The sequence below is a fragment of the Prunus dulcis genome, chromosome 3 (assembly GCF_902201215.1).
Source record: "Prunus dulcis chromosome 3, ALMONDv2, whole genome shotgun sequence".
NCBI lineage: Eukaryota > Viridiplantae > Streptophyta > Magnoliopsida > Rosales > Rosaceae > Prunus > Prunus dulcis.
In genome coordinates, this window is record NC_047652.1 from 20,937,950 (window position 1) to 20,955,003 (window position 17,054).

Sequence of the window (17,054 nt, forward strand, 5' to 3'; positions counted from 1 at the left end):
TTTAAGCGTGAAGCATGTGGGCCTCAACCACGTAACCCGACCCGACTCCGTCCCCGTCTCCCAGCTTCGCGGAACATTTCCACCAACCATAAACGGCAATTATAATTTCAGTTTCTTTCCTCCCTTCCTCCCTTCCTCTTTGAGTTTGACTCTTTTCAGGTATCCACTCTTCTCCATTTTCTCGGAAATTTGGTTTTGCTCCTCATCAGTCATCTCTGTGTCTCTGTTTGGTTGCCTAGAATCCAATCAAACAGAGCTCCACCGCCTCATTCACCTTTCTCGGCGTTCAAACAAAAGAACAAATCTTTCAAAGCTTTCAAATTTCTGCTTCGATTAGATCAGAATTTGCTCAACTTTTGTTTTCATTCATTTCCGTGTCAAATTCGTAGCTGAATGCAATCTATTTCAACCAAACGAAGAACCAATCTTATAAAGCTTGCAACTTTCTGCTTCAATTGAATTAGAATTTGCTCAATTTCTGGTTTCATTCTTTTCCATACCGAACACTCGTAGCTAAAAGCAATAAACGTTCTCAGGGGCAGGCAATACATGAAAATGGACATAGATGAACTATTGGGTCGAAACCGACCAGTGAGCATTCCGACGAAGAGTGCAATTTACGTGTGGGGTTATAACCAGTCTGGGCAGACGGGTCGCAATGGTAAGGAGCGGCAATTGAGGATCCCAAAGCAGCTCAAGCCCGAGCTTTTTGGATGTACGGCTGGGGCCAATTCGCGATGGCTGGACATTGCCTGTGGCCGCGAGCACACAGCCGCTGTAGCCTCAGACGGATCGCTTTTCACTTGGGGTATGCTGGTTTTATAATTATAAAGTTTTCAAATTTGAATTCAATTCATTGAATATGGGATAATGGGACTGTGAAGTCAAATTGCCCTTTCTCGTTTTGGAATTGGTTATGGTGATAGAGTAAATTCAAAGGCATGTTTGGTTGATAAGTCCGTCGCTTTTTACTTTTGGAATTGGTTTTCCATTTCTGAATTCAATCAATTGCATATGGTGGAAATGAACCGTTTACCGTCTTGAATATTGGTTGTTAGTGATTTTAGTTTGTATTAATAGACCTGTGAAATCAAATTGCCGGTTCTCGTTTTGGAAATGGTTGATTATAGTGATAGGAATAGGCCATATGTTTGTGGTGGTTGACAAAGTACATATAAATTTGTGTTTGGTTGATGTGCATATGCTGAGAGCATTAGATAACCTGAATGTGTAAACAATTGATTCAGGGGCTAATGACTTTGGTCAATTGGGAGACGGAACTGAGGAGCGAAGAAAACATCCAAAGAAAGTGAAGCAATTACAGACAGAGTTTGTGAAATCTGTATCTTGTGGAGCACATTGTACCGCTGCTATTGCAGAACCTCGTGAAAATGATGGATCTGTCTCAACAAGAAGGCTTTGGATTTGGGGGCAAAATCAGGTCCTACTATGAATTTCTTTAGCATCATTCCTGTTTTCACCCCTTTTTGGCAGATAGTACTGTAATTTGTTTACTTTATTTCTTCCCTGTTTCTCATTATAGGGATCAAATTTTCCACGTTTATTTTGGGGCGCCTTCACTCCAAACACGGTATGCTTTACCTCTTATTGATTATGCATTCCTTTTAGGTCAGAATTTTTTGTCTTAGAATTATGATATTATTTGGATAGTAAGATGAGCTCATCAGGTTTCAACTGTGGATAAAATATTTTTCATTTATGAAGTAAATAAGTTCTCTTAATAAAAAGCTGAGGCAGTAATTGATTTTAAAAACCTTGATCAATTGTCATTAGCTGGGCTGGTTGATCAAAGTCAAGGGATTACTTTGAACAGCTACTAGGCTCTGCTGCCACTGCAGGCAATGCATTTAAAAGTTTGACAACTAGTCTTAGATCACAACTCCAAAACCCACAAGAGAAAGAGATGAATTCCTGTTGTATCAAATGCTTCATTGAAGATGGTTATCAAATTTAATACTAGTTACTTACCAAAAAGTTTTTTACAGATTATCCGTCAAGTGTCTTGTGGGGCAGTTCATGTGATGGCTTTATCAGACGATGGCCTGCTACAAGCTTGGGGTAACTGTGATTCTAGGATCATTTGCTATGTCTACCTCCACCCTTATAAATGCATATTCCATTTGTTAGTTTCTTATAATATCATTTTTCTTTTGAAAGCAGCTTCTGAGTATATCTGTTAGAGTTGATTTTTGTATTGCAATTTGGTGATAGATACATATACCTGACAATATGAATAGAAAACTGAAGTTTGTGTTTTCCCGTATCTAATTAATCAGAATTAATTACTGTGCTGGTACACCAGGATATAATGAATATGGTCAGCTTGGCAGAGGATTTACATGTGAAGGATTACAGGGGGCTCGTATAATAAATGCTTATGCGAAGTTCCTTGATGATGCTCCTGAGCTTGTGAAGATTACCCAAGTGTCATGCGGGGAGTACCACACTGCAGCTATATCTGAAAAAGGCGAGGTGTAAGTGATCTGAAGGAATTCTTAGATGGAGATTAGGTTCTATATTTAAGCTTGAGTATTGTGGTTGTCCGCATGGCACATTTAACTCAGAAGGTTTGCAAAATCTTCGTATGGGAATCTCACATTTTAAGGGAGACAGGATGCTGCATTCTGCTACTATACATTTCTGAATTTATATTTGTTATGCATGATGCAGCCAGCAATGGTTGTAGCAGCTGAAAGATCCTTGCTACAGTTATCATACTTTATTCTTCTTTTGTTTTGTTGAACTTTAGTTTCTTTGCAGAATTCTTCCTCACAATAAATTTATTTGGCCCTCACAGGTATACTTGGGGGCTTGGAAACATGGGTCAACTTGGGCATTGTTCCCTCCAGTCTGGGGAGAAAGAGTTATTGCCTAGGAGAGTGGTCGCACTTGATGGAATATTCATAAAGGATATTGCATGCGGTGGTGTACATACATGTGCCGTGACTCAGAAGGGAGCTCTTTATGCTTGGGGTGGTGGTCGATCAGGGCAGTTAGGCCTTGGCCCTGACACTGGATTCTTTTCATGCAACGCTAATGAGTCTGAGTCTTTTCTCCGGAATATCCCTGCATTAGTTGTTCCAACTAGTGTACAACTCATTACATGTGGACACTCCCACACACTTATCTCTACAAGGGATGGAAGAATTCATGGATGGGGCTACAATAGCTATGGTCAGGCATCTAACGAGAAATCGACTTATGCTTGGTATCCATCCCCACTTGATTGGTAAGGCACAAATAAATTGTTCATCAGGTTTTTCTTGGCAATCTTGATTAGTATTTTGATTGAAGTATGCATTGCAGGTGCGTGGGGGAAGTGCGGAAACTTGCAGCTGGTGGTGGCCATTCAGCCGTGTTGACTGATGCATGTTCCTTGAAGGAGTTGTGTGAATTTAGGCTTGCGGATAGCGTGAATCTAAAGAATGCTTCTGAGATTGAGGACATTGCGTCTAGAACAGGTTCAGATGCTTTAGCACGCCTTTGTGAAAGATTGAGGTATTCCTTTCTATCCATGGCCTAATTCCACATTTATGTAATATTAGTTTTTCTGCCTTTATACAATTAGGATAAAATCTACTAGAAATCTAAATTTGATAGCATTGAAAATGTTAGTAGAATCTATGTCACACACAATCAATGGAATATAAATATAGGAACTGGACTACCTTGAAAGAGCACCAGAGTTTCTGTCACATTTTGAGTTAACCTATGTGTGAGTGTTGTGGCAATGATTTAAAATCTGAAAGGTCCTCATGTTCATAGAGGTTCTTTCGTCCAAAGAGCTTTTTAATTTGTTGATCACATAATATTCATTAACTCCGGTGCCTTGGGAGCTTTTGCAGCAGTGTCTCCATTGGTTTGGAATTGCTTCTTTGTTCTTTATGTTTATCTTTGATGAAGTACCATGTTACTTTTTACTTCCTGCAGGCAGCATGTGCTTGAGGGTGATGATTGTGAATATGAAGACGATGAGACCACCAGTTATAGGAAGTGAAGAATCAATTGGACCAGATTTTAAAATTGACAATCATTATGTCAATAATTTGTCTATTAATCACTTTATTATTTCCAATCTGGTTATGAATTAGGTATTGAAATTTGTTGTAATCAGATTGTAAGGGGTTAATCTCTTGTAGTTATGTAAAATTGCTATTTTGTAACCCTAATTAAGTCAAGTACACAATTAGCCATGTCAAATTTTCTTCCAATATGATTAGAATTTAGAATATTACAAGTTTGAAGAAACATTGTTGTTTTTATTCTTTATAATAATAAAACTTTACAGTAGAGGTAAATTGAATGTTGATTAGTGATCGATGTATCTTGTTCGACCTCCACAACCAAAAACATTAGAATTTTATTTGAGAATAGCCGGCCGGCCAGCAAGCCCATTATTCGTTGAAATGGCGATACATCCACTTTGGCATGAGTGTGTTAGTAGTAGTAGGCGGCCGAGTTTGAGTTCTTCCGTCATTATCATCACCATCTTCCATCCCTCCTCTTGCCTGGATTCCCCCACTGCATCAATATTTGCATACAGTCTCAATATACTTGCTTTTTTTTTTGCATGTAACCCAAATATTCGTCAACTGTATCATCTAGAGAGAGAGAGAGAGAGAGAGAGAGAGAGAGAGAGAGAGAGAGAGAGAGAACCCAATGGTTAGAGAAGCAAGTAGTGCCGGTGTTGACGGGGGTTGGGGCGGCGGCGGCGGCATTAGCAGGAGGGTGGATGAGTTGTGGGCGGCTTGGTTACTTTGGTGCTGCTGTACCTGCCGCCCCTGACCATCATGCTCTACCTCCAGCATATTTTCATTCTCCTTCAGCTTCAGCTGGGGGTCATATATAAAAACATATACCACAACTTTTAATTAATTAAACGAGCTTATGATCAACGCTAATTCTCTGGCCATTATATGATATCATGATTTTATTACCTTCTTTGCTAGCGAGTTGTTTTGCTCCTGCAGTGCCTTTTGCTGTAACAAACAAGTCCCTATAATGTGAGATCGATGACGTGCAAATATAATTAACACCAATTTCATCTTGGATTAAAATAGCCTACAAGTGACCCTTAACCCTGATTTTATCCCAAGCACGCCTGGTAATTAAGCTAATCATTTACGATACGACCATGCATGTCTACACATGAGCAGGGAAAAACCATGCATATATATATATATATATATATATATATCACATTTTCCGGACATGCGCATGAGAAACTTTCTACCTTTTTGTGCAGCTCTGAAATGGATTCGTGCATCAGTTGGTTCTGCAAATGCCAAAATCCATATGATTAGTGTAAACCGAAAACCATATATACGAATTGAGTTGACAAGCTTGCTTAGCTATATGCACTTTACCTTTCTTGTTCGTATGCGCTTAAGTGCTGTCTCAAGCTGTAGCTCCAAATTTTGAAGCTCTCTCAAGCTTAAGGAGTCTAAATCTTCTCCAGTAAAATGCCTGGAGAAATCGGTGTCAAATATACAAGGTTAATGAAGTTCACCATGATCATTTTGTCATGATATTTTTCATCTTGTCCTCAACTCAGAAGCTTTTTCCTTCTTAAAGTCCTTACATTCAATATATAAAGCTTAAATAATTTCTTGTGCTAACTGGCATGATACCTTAGTTTCCTTTGCAAGACTTCAATCCTTGCTAGAAGCTTGGGATATTCCAGAGACCAGCAGCTTCCCTATACACAGTATATACAGGGCTTACATTCTTCAAAAGTGCTAATTAATCTTTAGAAGGCTGCTGATAAAACTCTAAATCCATCTGTTGCTCATGAGTTCATTAAAGGACATGCATTCGAACGAGAGGGAAAACTGAAGGTCCAACTTTTGTAACAAAATCTTAACAAAAACAAGAAGAAAAAAAACTTATTTAATACAATTAGTCATCTTTTAAGATATATATATATATATATATATATATATATATATATAACACTATTTGGTGAGCTGCATGTATGAAAGGATACCTGTGGTTCGGAATCAGTTGGGAGTTGCTGTTCTGCATACGAATACTGGTCATATCGCTCCAGGATGCTCTCCATGCTTTATAAAAAGGAAAGCTTTCAGAATGACAAGCCAATGAAGCTTATGAAGTTTAGTCATTTGGACAATACTTTCGAGATTAATCACTCAGACTTTATTAAAATGTAAAAGAATGGTTAACAAGGATTTTGACACTAAGTTGTTAACAATAGTATCATAATATCATGACACAATTTGGTATTAAAATCCCTCCCCCCCTTAATTACTCCTCATTTAACTTAAGGAGCACATGTACCTGTGAGAAGGAGAAGTAGATAGATACGTTAGACAAATATTATAATAACTTGAGTGCTTAGGTACAAAGTTCACTCATAGATTTGAACACGTAGTATAGTTCAACTCACAGATTATAAGTGATAAAATGTAATAGTTCATATCGATGCTCCCTTTTTCTTTGTCAACCTAGCTTAGTCTCCGTCACATCGCAATCACTTTAATGCCCTACTTAGTTACAAGCTCACATTACTAGGCTCGACACCTTAAAATAATTTGTCTTTACATGCCAAGATGGCTTTAGGTCAATTCTATGTGTCTGAAATGTGAAAGTAGCTGAAACTCTTTAGCCAAATGAGTATAAGGTTACTATAGCTTGTATTACACCAAATGAGTGTTTAAAATGTATGGAGCATGGCCACTCCAGACTCAAGAGTGGCTCTGCTGAGCCGCCTCAATAAATTTGAGCATTTTAAAGACTTCAATGATACACATAACCAAGGTATTACGCCTCACATATTAGACAGTTACTATACTCGATCAATGTTTTATGTGATAAGGCATAATACTTTCAGGTTTTATGCATACGATCTATTATGTCCTATACGCTATCATGCATATTATAAAACTTCTACTTTGGGCTAACTTGATTATGCTTCCCCAAATCTTTTCCTTTTTGATGTGGAGAGGACGAATTGTTATCTCATTCTATCTCAATAGTCTCCACATAGCTAGTTAGTATCATGCGATGTTACCAATCCACACTCATGTTAATTGATAAAACCTTAAAGAAACGCGAATTACAAGTTCAACATATGATGGATTATTATCTAATCCATGAGATAAAGTGGTTCGGAAGGGAAGCGTAAGTAAATTACTACACAAAAGATAACAAAAGAAAAAATGCATTTACAAGTTTTCCTAGCTAACATTGGTGTAACATTCATATCCCAAAATCAATTAGGCAAGTTCATACTAGAATAAAATGTTTTTCCAAATCTATGAAATCTCAACCTCCATATATAGTAAAGGTATCTGTATGAATCACAACATACACACATGTTGGGAAGATTAACCTAACAAGCTTAATCAAAATCTCTAGCTAATGCAAGCATGAACAGATATCCATTTTTAAAAAATAGTTACATAAAATAATACTTGCTTTCCGGTTCCCTAATCTTGTGGTTTTGTCTAATTGAATGATTAACCACATTAGACGCAAATGGGAAATCCTTTTGGGAATCTCACATAACGAACCAACATTTGCTTTTTCTCTCTTCCCCTACGCACCTTTTCGACAACCTATATCATTGGAAGAGGGCTTTTTCCTCCTAGCTAGGTGCACAAACAAAACAACCAGCATAGATATTGAAGATCTACAAGATGCTCATATACTAGGTAACAAAACCAACGAAAACACCACTCCCATCATGACACATTGCTCAATGAAACCTCACCCGGGTCGAACACCTGTAAACAAATTATTATAAAATAAATAATTAAAAAATAAGTGCTAATTTTATTTTTTTTAAAATAAGTACTGCCTCCTCTTTTGGGTGTATATGTGATGTACAAAACCCTTTTTCTGAGACAGTGATGGTACATAATGCCAGTGTCTTATATCATCTTCATATACAACTACTGAGCTGCAAAAATACCCATTTTAAGAATTTAGATTGCATACAAAATTAAATTAATTAATTCCCAATTCTTGATTTGACCTGTAAGTACACGTCTGTGAACTGTGAGTGAACCTGGACTCTATGTACTTACTCTGACAATAAGCTAATCAATTAGAAATGAAACAAAGCAATTAATTATATAAAAACCAAAAACAAGAAGATTTTGTTTCTGTTAATTATTTGTAGCTGATCAAAGAGATAATATATATTACAAAGCTTTTGTTTTTATATGGGATTACACATTTTTTTTCATGACTTTCTGCATCTTGACCTCTTAGTACAAACAAATACACAGAGAGAGAGAGAGAGAGAGAGAGAGAGAGAGAGAGAGAGAGAGCATATATCTAAGTACTGGTGTTTAAGCTTAGCTTTTTTGTACTATATTAATTTATAAACATTTTTGGATTAACAGAAGCAAAGAACACTAACAAGAAACCAGAAAGATCCATGCCCAGAGAAAGATATATAAGCTCAAGAAGCACAGTGATGAAGGAAAACGTAACAGACCTGGAATCACTAGAATACTCAAAGAGCTTCCCTTTGGTGGAGAAGACAATAAGTGCCACGTCAGCATCGCATAGAACTGAGATCTCATGAGCTTTCTTGAGCAATCCGGCCCTTCTCTTCGAGAATGTTACTTGCCTGCTTATCTTGTTCTCGATCCGCTTCAGCTGAACCTTACCCCTTCCCATTATTTTTTTTTTTTCTCTCCCTCTCTCTCTCTCTTTTTTTTTCCCTCTCTTTTTTCTTATATTACTAAAAATGGAAAGAGGAAAGTGAGGGAGAGAAATTACTATATATAGTCCTAGAAACCAAATAGATGAAAAATATACCAAATTTGAAAGAAAACCCTAAATTTGGTTGATACCAGAAAAGAAGCTAGATGAAAAGAGGAAGCATGGAGATGGGTTTTTTTTATGTGATAGTGGGTGTTTAATGTGTTGGTTTTTTTTTCTTCCTATTTTTGTATTGGAAAGTGTTTTTGGTTTAGTAAGCAAAGGCGCTGTGCAACACAAATGGGGAAAAAGAAGAGAGAATGAGGGGAAGAAAGGGACAGAGAAAATCTGGTGGTTTTGGGAAACCGGGTGGTTTGGGCGAATGCGTTGTCGAGTTGAGAGTGGCGCAAAAGGCCCAACACTTGGTGGTGTCTCAGTTTAGTCACAGGATTGCAGACAGTCCGTACAATCTCATGTCAGATAAGCTTTGTGGGGCCGACGAGAAACCCTCTGTGGGGCTGACGGCGCTTCTCACTTTACTAATTTGGTCTCACCTTAATTTTATCTTAATAAGGATTAACTAGTTAAGGATGTCTTGGTAAACTTGTCTTTTCTGAAAGATATGCGTTATATGGTAACACTTTGAATCTAACCAATAATTCAAATTTATAATTTCATATAAATATCTAATGATGAGGGACAGTCTAGACATATATGTTCTCAACTTATACGAGATCAAAACTCAACAATTGAATTTGATATCTTAAAAGAAAAACTAGTGGTCTAAGATTGAAGTTCTTCTTTTTAACGTGATCCAACCAGATCAACATATTAGCAATTGAAATTGATAAAGATATGAGGAATCTCAAAGTTTCTCCACATCTACACTAAATTTTCTTATAATTTATAGCGCATATAGCTTTACAAAAGGAAAGTGAAAATAGGAAAGAGTAGGAAGACTTGGAGAAGAATCTTCTTTTACGTTTATTTTTCTTCGTTTAAACAGAACTATTCTAAGAAAACAAAAGAAAAAAACAACAATATGTAAATTTAAAGGAAGGGTCATTAGTTAACACTTAAAATGTGTTGTTATCAGTTTCCTTGACTTGGATTATAAAGTCCATCTTCAATTATACTTGTTTTGTGCATTATGAATCACTAATAACATGAGTTGTTAAATCATGATCAGATCGTTAATGTTCAACATTGACTTAACACATGGATTAATTAATCATTAACCAAGTCAATCAGTCAATTGGGAAGCGAAATTTTAAGGTTAACTGTAGAACGTGGGTGCGGACTCGTGTAGGTTTTTCCTGCCAACTCCATTTGATGGTTTAGTTCAATTCGATTCATCTAATAATTGTTTGCAAAATTATAATGATATCTGGTAAGGAAATTATTAAATCATTTAAATATTTTTTTAATGATTTCATAGTTGTTGCCCGGCTCCCAGGGGTTTGGTCTTCCTGTCAAATTAAATAATTAAAATGGTTTGTGTTTTTGTTGGTGGTGTGGCGTGGCTTGTTGGGATTGGGTTCAGGTCCTTCGGATCTCTCAAAATTCAGGGAAATTGGTTTTTGTTTTTGCTAGCTTCTGTGTTTTCTCTTCTTAATTTGTTGGCTTTATGTTGCCCTTTGTGGTGGTTTTTGGCCGCAGTTGGCTGCCCCAAATGAGTAGATACTACTTTATTTCAAATTCCTGAAATCTTAATTTGTGCTTTTTTAGAGCGGCACATGAGCCGGGTTTGTCATTATTATTATCCTTATTTTCTCCTGTACATAAAGAGAAAAACTTATCTATCCTCGTTTCATTACTTTCATTTCTTTATAAAGAAGTCTTTCTGTTGAAGAATGATACATATGTTGACATTACTTTTCTTTAATAAAGAAAAAAATAACATTTTCAGATTGATAAATCGCATTAGAAAATCATATTCAAGCACACTACTTTGTGGTCCAGCCTCTGAATAATTATATAATTGTGTTGGCATGTGGGATTTTTATTTTTATGTGTGAAACTTAAGAATTTCCATGATTGTGGTCCCATTAGTACTAGGGCTGGCAATGGGTCGTGTCATGTCGGGTTCGTGTCGTGTCGGAATAATAAACGTGTCAAGAATGCTCAACCCGAACCCAACCCATTTAATAAACGCGTCGTGTCGGGTTCGGGTCGTCTTTTATCGTGCGGGTTTCGAGTCGTGTAACGGGTTCATAAATAATAACATGCATGTTACAAAACCCACAACCGAAAAAATTTAAATTAAAAAAAACAGAGAGTAGAGAAAATATAAGGAAAAAAAAGAAAAAAAAAAAGATAGAGAGATGAGAGAAGAGAGAAGGAAAAGAAAGAAAGAAAAATAGAGAGAGAGAGAGAGAGAGAGAGAGAGAGAGAGAGAAGATTGAAGGAAAGAAAGAAAGAGAAAAGAAAGATGAGAGAAAACTAAAGAGAAAGAAAAGAAAGAAGAAAAAAAAAGGAGAGAAGAGGAAAGGAAAAGAGAGAAGAAGAAAAAAAGGGGGAAAGAAGAAAGAACGAAAAAAAAGGGGAAAAAAAAAAAAGAAGAGGAGAAGAGAGACCGAAAAGAAAGGAAAACACAAAAGAAAAAGAAACATTATAAATATAAAAAGGTATACTATAAAATCACAAAATTGTTTGTAGCATGGTGGATAAGGTGTTTGAGAGAAATGAAGATGGTAGGAGTTCGAAACCCCTTGTGTGTGTTTTGAAATCTCCATTTGTCTTTATTTTTTAGTGGGTTAGCGGGTTGTACACGGGTTGACACGACCCGTTTAATAAACGGGTTAGATAGGTATTATAGCGGGTTGGCGGGTTGACCCGAAACTCACCCGTTTATTAAACGGGTTGACCCGAAATTGACCTGTTTTTTTATCGTGCGGGTTGAACCCGCTAATTTCTCGTGCGGGTTTCGAGTCGTGTATCGGGTCGTGTCCGAAATTGCCACCCCTAATTAGTACTATGAACATTTGTTTTCTTCTTCTTTTTTTTGTTTTTATTTTTTTGTTTTTGTTTAAAGTTTGTTGGACATTCATCTCCTACCCATCATACTCTTGAACAAGAAACTGTTCCATGACCTCTAAAAGCATCATCTTCCATTCCTTTTTAATAATACAATTGAAGTCGTACGACTATATGCATAAGGCGAGGGGGACCATTTAAGCTACAAATTATACAACTCAAAAAATGTCAAATTAATATTGTGAAGGACAAGTGCGATAAAAAGGAAAATACATCTCTCACTTTATTTTTCGGTGGTTGTGCTCATACTCGTGTTACTTTCTTTTTTCATCATAAATTTAACAATAAACTCAAAAGGAATCTACGTCAATAAACAACGATACAATTTTAAAAAATAAAAAATTCTAAATAATGTCAGAAGACTCCTCAAACCAAGACAATTACAAATCAAAACGGACTAATCTATGCTATTACAAGCTGGAGACACAAGGGAAATTTTTCTTTTATGGTTTTTATTTTATTTTTATTTTTACCTCTAATAATTTCACCACAAACAGACCTACAATTTGCTGTACAAGTGAAGCCATAAATGAATTTCGTTTTCATTCCCTTACAATACTCAAATGTAGGTGTGACCTTGGTCAACATTATTACTGCTATAATTGAAAAGAGGGGGAGAAAAGTCAACACATTTTGCACATTGTTCATAGCCCAACTATATACTGATCGATCAGCTATAAATGCGTTTTGCTGTTTAGCGGACGACAAGACGTATTGATGTGTTATTGTCCCAACAGTCCCATGCCATGGCCCGAATACAAATGATAAAAAACCAACAAAAAAACGTCATAGAGAATTGGAAATAGAATACGACTTGCGTCTTGACCACAACCATTTGCTTCATGAGGTGCCCCACGTACCTGTTGAGCTCATTGAATTTGCTCAACCATTTCTGCATGCATGAATAATGGCTTAGCAGCTTCGTACTCATATATAAGTTGGGTCCTCATATATATGTGTACGTAGAGATGGACATGGAGTGAAGAAGATGAATCGAAAACGATGCAACCTAGCTAACCTAGTTAATTATGAACCACATTCATTATTGTTCTAAATCAAAGTGAAATTAATAATAATCAAGATAATTAGAGTGCACTTATCGCGGATAAGTACTACCTTAATCCTCGGTTTAGTCTGATCAAGCTTCCTCTATTCTTGGTGGTAGAAAAGCTTCATTTTCCTATAAAAGGACCGTGGCTTTAAATCTAGACTAGATCAGCACATTTGGTTTTAAAGTTAGTTTGAGAGTGATGACCAAAAAAGAAAAAAAAAAGCTAAGTTTGAGTAAAGTTTTTCCTCTAAGTTTGAGTAAAGTTTTTCCTCTCTCTCTCTCTCTCTCTCTCTCTCTCTATCTCTCTCTCTCTCTCTCTCTCTCTCTCTCTCTCTCTCTCTCTCTCTCTCTCTCTCTCTCTCTAATTCAACAAACCTATGTTTATATATGTCACATTTGGTTGTTAGATATGTTTATATCCCAGTTCAAGAATTAGCTCGGGGAAAAGCTGCATATGTACCAACTTTTCCAACATAATATGTGAGAAATTAGCATAATTAATTAAAATAATTAAAAGACCAATCTACACATGGTAATGGAATCATGAATGGAATGATTTCATCAACAAAAATTGAAATCGAAATGTGAATAGTTTGTAATGATGATATTGAAGTATTAATTAAATAATTCATGTGGTCCTTCCTCCTTTAACACAAGCATGCAAATTAAAAACAAAATAAAATACAAATGTACATTTTGATCCTATCTATCAATTTTAACTTGCGTGTAAGACTTAAGTTTTCATGAAGTGGTCCTATAAATGAGTTCTCTGTCTCCGCACGGAAACTTTCTCAAAGTATAGAAGAAAGAAATTTCTGGGATTAAGGAGAGATTATAGAATATTACGGTAATATAGTTACATGGTATATTTTGTACACGTGATATGCAAATGCAATCCCTCTTGTGAGAAAGCCTTAACTTAACTTAGAAATTTATTTAAAGTTTTCTTTCTTTTTCTTTAATATAGATGAACGATATAGTTTATTTTTCTCCTTTTAAAAGAATAATATCAATAAATATTCAATTATATCCACGTAACTATACTACTGTAGTATTCTATCATCACTCGAATTAAGCATGACACATAATCTAAATGGTCCCAATGAATCAAATGTGAATTCAAACCTCGTATATCTATATGCATCTCAGTGAGCTAGCACATGCTTGATGGGACCATTTCTTTACATTCCAACAAACAAATTGAAGACCTACACATTTGAGACAAAAGAGAACTAAGTTAAAACCTACTTCAGTCCTTTTTGCTTCGTAATTTGCACCTATACATATGTCTATAGATATCTCAAAGTCCCAAATTCTTTTTCAAATATTACTCCATGAAAAATTTATGTCCAAATGGCATACACAATAATTGTTGAGTAAAAAAATTATATAAATAAAAATTAATGCCAACTCTATTAACTGACTGGGCTTAACACAAAAATAAAAGCCTAACTTCTTTATATTGAGGCTCATTACTTTGGGCCCAACAAAATCTAGCAACCAACAAGAGCCCAGATGATATATCAAATGGAAGAGGCTACAAATTACAATGAGAAATTTAAAGTGAGAAGGCTAATCCCACATTTAAAATATTTAGGCTTATTTATTGTTTCACCACTGGAATTTGAGCTCGCTCTCACTTAATCACCTTGAATTCATATTTCATCACTTTACCTCCTGAATCTCTAAAAATTGAAAAAAATTTCTCACTTTACCACTTCCATCTATTTATGTCCACAAAATCATTAAGTGTGCTAAGGTGGCATGGGCATTCTAGTAATTTTAGCCCTTCTATCTTCTCTCTCTCTCTCTCTCTCTCTCTCTCCCCCTCCCATCCCCTCCCCAACACTTATTGCACCTCTCATCTTCTTTCTTCTTTTTCCCTCTTTCTCTCACTCTCACTCTCACTCTTTCTGACGAAAGAGAAGATGGGCAGTGGCTGTTGATGAAATTTTTTTATAAAATTTTGAGTGGTGGTGGTTTGAGTGTGTTGAGTAATTCCATGGAGGGTTAGGTTTGGGTTTGGGGAGGGGAAATGAGAGGAGAGAGGCTGAGATTGTGTGTGTGTGTGTGTGTGTGTGTGAGAGAGAGAGAGAGAGAGAGAGAGAGAGAGGGAAGATGTGGGGTGCGATGGAGGAGCACTGGGGTTGGGTCGTCTGGGAGAAAAAAGAGAGGCAGAGAGAGAGAGAGAGAGAAAGAAAGAGAGAGAAAGGCCATTTAACGGGAAAATGAGAAGGCGTTGAGGGGATGAAGTAACATTTGAAACGGAGTGGGAGAATGGGGGGTAAAGTGAGGAAATTTGATTTCCTGGTAGTTAAGTAAGAGCAAACTCGAGTTCTAGAGGTGAAACAGTAAATAAGCGAAATATTTAAGTCCTAAGATTTCTTTACATTTGTTGATGGTGAGATTGACCTCCTCAAATAGCCTCCTCACTTTAAACTTCTCATTATAGCCTCCTTGATATCAAACAGGGTCTTAAAAATTTGAACATCATTTTCGCTGAACCAGCGAATGCCTGGGACATTTTGGGACTGCCTCGCGTTGAAAATTTTGCTTTCTTACTTTTTTTATTCTTATTTTTATAAATTTAATTCAAAGCTAACAGTGTTATGGAGGTGAAGGTTATATGGGAGGACAAGTGTAAAAATAAAATAAAATAATAATAATAATAATTTAAAAAAAAAGGTGGACAAACAAAATGGGCACAGGAGAATTGAACTCATACAAGCTTTTGTAGCTTGTGTAAAAGCTCTCTGTTTGGAGAAACCCTTACATGAAATAGGGATAGCACTATTTTGCTATCCTCGGTCAATCACGTTATGTCACACGTGATAACTTTTCTACGTGGCAGTCTGCGATTGGCCGAAGATAGCAAACTAGTGTTATCCCCGTTTCATACAAGTTTTTCTACTTTGTTTGAGCAGAAGAAGATAAAAAGGGTTCCTCTCCTCTGGTACTTCCAGTTTGTACATTTGAGGCTAGGGTTGATGACATAAGATCCTAAAGTAAAGTTTAGGTTTTTTTTTTTCCTTTTTTTTTTTTTTTTTTTTTTCAGGAGATAGAGTACAAACTAGTAACTTACAACAACAAGCTACGTGCCACACATCACATCCAAAATAAAACATAACATAACAACATAACACAAATCAAAATGAGACAACCCTTTGCTGAACAAGACACCACACCACAAAATACACCATGATAATGTATCCGATGAGAAAGTCCAGGTATCTTCGAATAACCATCTACCCAGCTTAATTTGTTGGAGGACATGAGAGGTCATCGTTATTCAAAACATGCACAAGAGACATGGGAGGTCATCGATTATTTTTCATGCCATCTCTTCATCAGTTACCGTAATGGCAAATAGGTTCTCTTTAACCCAAACAATCTTTGCTTCACCATATCTTTTCCAAGCAGCTTTGAGGATGGTCTTGATTGCCTTTTGTTTGGGAGCTTCTGAGCGATTACCACCCCAACCAATTCCAAGCCCTCCTCCATATTATATATCCCTAGTGACTCCTCCAATTGCTCAATGAGCTGGTCTTCTGTTGGACGTGCAAGCTCACCACTACATGGTCCGCTTCTTCTCCTCTCACTCGTGATTTCGTCAGGGGACATGCTGTGGATGGAAATAGGATCTTGTGGCAGTATTTTGGGTATTTTCCGGGTTGTGTTTAAGTTTGATGGAGCGTAGGTGGATCTAGTCTTTGAAAGTCTGGTATAAAAAGCAAATTAGTATATAGGCGCAGGGAACACCAGCTAAATCTCCTCATGTATAATTTCGTTGGTTCTAAGTTGGTAGAGATTATTAATGCAGACATCCTAAAAACCCAAAGGAACTTCAAGATTTAGAGGTATAAATGAAGCAGGTAAGGAGTAATAGGAGCATAGTATGTCATGGGGATTTTGATTAGATTGGATGCAAGATTTTCCCTAGATCAAGTATTAAATCTGTAAGGGTTGTCGAGATATGGGTTAAGGCGGTGGTTGTGATGGAGTAATGAATCACCAGTACAAATACGATGAAGAGGAACTCCCACGAGAAGAGAGGATGTTTTGTTTTGTTTGTCACTTTCAGTTTGAAAATTATATATATTTTTTTTAATTAAAAGAAATTGCCGTCAACAATTGTGTTTTGTGCAAAGGGCCTTTTTTGGCATCCGGATCCATGGTTGTGGATTATAATTTAATCTAAACACTAGAATTAGAACGACATATATGAGAAATATTTTTTGTGCAAAAAAATTGGGGATTCGGGACGGGTATGGGG

General features: G+C 36.5%; 2 protein-coding genes across 2 annotated transcripts; one reads left to right on the plus strand and one right to left on the minus strand.

Annotated features, from left to right (window-relative positions):
* Positions 1 to 117: 117 nt before the first annotated feature.
* LOC117622419 (ultraviolet-B receptor UVR8) lies at positions 118 to 4,214 on the plus strand. The gene is made up of 9 exons (XM_034353080.1): positions 118 to 159; positions 537 to 808; positions 1,248 to 1,441; positions 1,544 to 1,591; positions 2,007 to 2,079; positions 2,324 to 2,495; positions 2,819 to 3,250; positions 3,328 to 3,519; positions 3,952 to 4,214. The coding sequence occupies exons 2-9, from the start codon at positions 550 to 552 to the stop codon at positions 4,016 to 4,018; spliced, it is 1,437 nt and encodes a 478-aa protein (XP_034208971.1). The 5' UTR covers positions 118 to 159; positions 537 to 549; the 3' UTR covers positions 4,019 to 4,214.
* Positions 4,215 to 8,965, minus strand: LOC117622420 (truncated transcription factor CAULIFLOWER A-like). The gene is made up of 8 exons (XM_034353082.1): positions 8,486 to 8,965; positions 6,008 to 6,083; positions 5,652 to 5,719; positions 5,388 to 5,487; positions 5,255 to 5,296; positions 4,959 to 5,000; positions 4,678 to 4,853; positions 4,215 to 4,542 (listed from the first exon to the last, which is right to left on the minus strand). Exons 1-8 carry the CDS (start codon positions 8,668 to 8,670, stop codon positions 4,416 to 4,418), a joined length of 816 nt encoding a protein of 271 aa, XP_034208973.1. The 5' UTR covers positions 8,671 to 8,965; the 3' UTR covers positions 4,215 to 4,415.
* Positions 8,966 to 17,054: the final 8,089 nt, after the last annotated feature.